This window comes from Microtus ochrogaster, chromosome 24 (assembly GCF_000317375.1).
Source record: "Microtus ochrogaster isolate Prairie Vole_2 chromosome 24, MicOch1.0, whole genome shotgun sequence".
Classification (NCBI taxonomy): Eukaryota; Metazoa; Chordata; class Mammalia; order Rodentia; family Cricetidae; genus Microtus; species Microtus ochrogaster.
The window spans coordinates 29119779-29120954 of NC_022024.1; the positions used below are offsets into that span (position 1 = coordinate 29119779).

Consider the following 1176-nt stretch of genomic DNA (forward strand, 5'->3'; position numbering starts at 1 on the left):
CCCCCCCCCCCCGCCAGGGCAGGGAGGGATTGACCCTAGGGTCTGACTTGACACGTTCTCTACCACTGAGCTGCACCATCCCTGGTCTTCTGTCACTACTTTAAAATTTGGATCCCAGGGTCCCCAGGGTGTCTCTGAGCTTCCCTGGAAGACAGTTTTGAGCAGTGTCCATTTTCGTTACTTTTGTGTAGATTATGGGAAGAGTCATGATGTTTCATTTGAAACTTGGGTTCATGGTTATGAAAAGCAGAAACTCATTGTAAAGTTTTGCATTACTCTTTTCTTAGGTAAATGAAACAGAATAGGGGATTAAAATGTGCTTTACTCTTACGGTATTTCTATTTCTTCTGAATTTATCAGAGTGTCGTGGAACCTGTGGTAGATTTTTTTCCCCCCTCTCGGTGCCTGGGATAGACCATAGGGCTGCATGTAGCTCTATCCCAGAGCCACCTCCCAAGCCCAGCTTTTCCTTTTGATTTTGAGACAAAATGTCATTAAATTGCCAGGCTGGTCTTGGAGCTGAGGTCCTCTGTCTCAACCTCATGAGCAGTGACTAGCTGGGATTATAGGCTTGCATTAGTGGACCCTGCCAGGCATTTCATTTTGAAAGACAGGCAGAAAACATGATTATTATCAGTGAACTTAACAAGAAAGAAAAATCAAGGCTTAAAGGGCAAAGACCTTCCACTCATGCATTTAAAAAGAATCCATGCGATGTCTTAGTTCAGCTCAGGTTGACTCCAGTCTGAGCACATTTGCCGGTGTTTGGGATCTGCTCAGTTCCCTGTGCTGCAGGGAGGTGTGACACACACCAAACTCAATTTCGGAGCGTCCAGAGGGCCCCACATATGCTTTATTTTAGTCATAAGCTTCATTTACCTCCCAGTTCAGATACAATGAGTCCCCTTTACTTCTGAAAAGAGCTAACTAATTAGGAGATAGGCCTGTCCTGGGCAGTGTGTTGATGATGCCCACGTGGGGATCTGCTCAGTTCTCAGTTTCTCTCCACCCTCCTCTGTCCCTGCTCCATCTCTCCACCCTCAGATTCTCTCCCCATCCCCTCTCCCCACCCTCCTCTGCCTGCCCTCCTGCCCCATCCCTTCTCCCCATCCTCCTCTGCCTGCCTCCTGCCCCCATCCTCTCTCCCCACCCTCCTCTGCCTGCCCTCCTGCCCCC

The 1176-nt window shown here is 48.7% G+C and overlaps 1 protein-coding gene across 1 annotated transcript in view; it reads left to right on the top strand.

Moving 5' to 3' along the window:
* The window catches only part of Cfap54 (cilia and flagella associated protein 54), a 252210-nt gene that overhangs the window by 34215 nt on the left and 216819 nt on the right, over nucleotides 1-1176 (top strand). The window contains exon 12 of the mRNA XM_005358276.3: nucleotides 192-259. Within this exon, the coding sequence (XP_005358333.2) occupies nucleotides 192-259 (68 nt within the window). The remainder of the gene's footprint in view (nucleotides 1-191; nucleotides 260-1176) is intronic.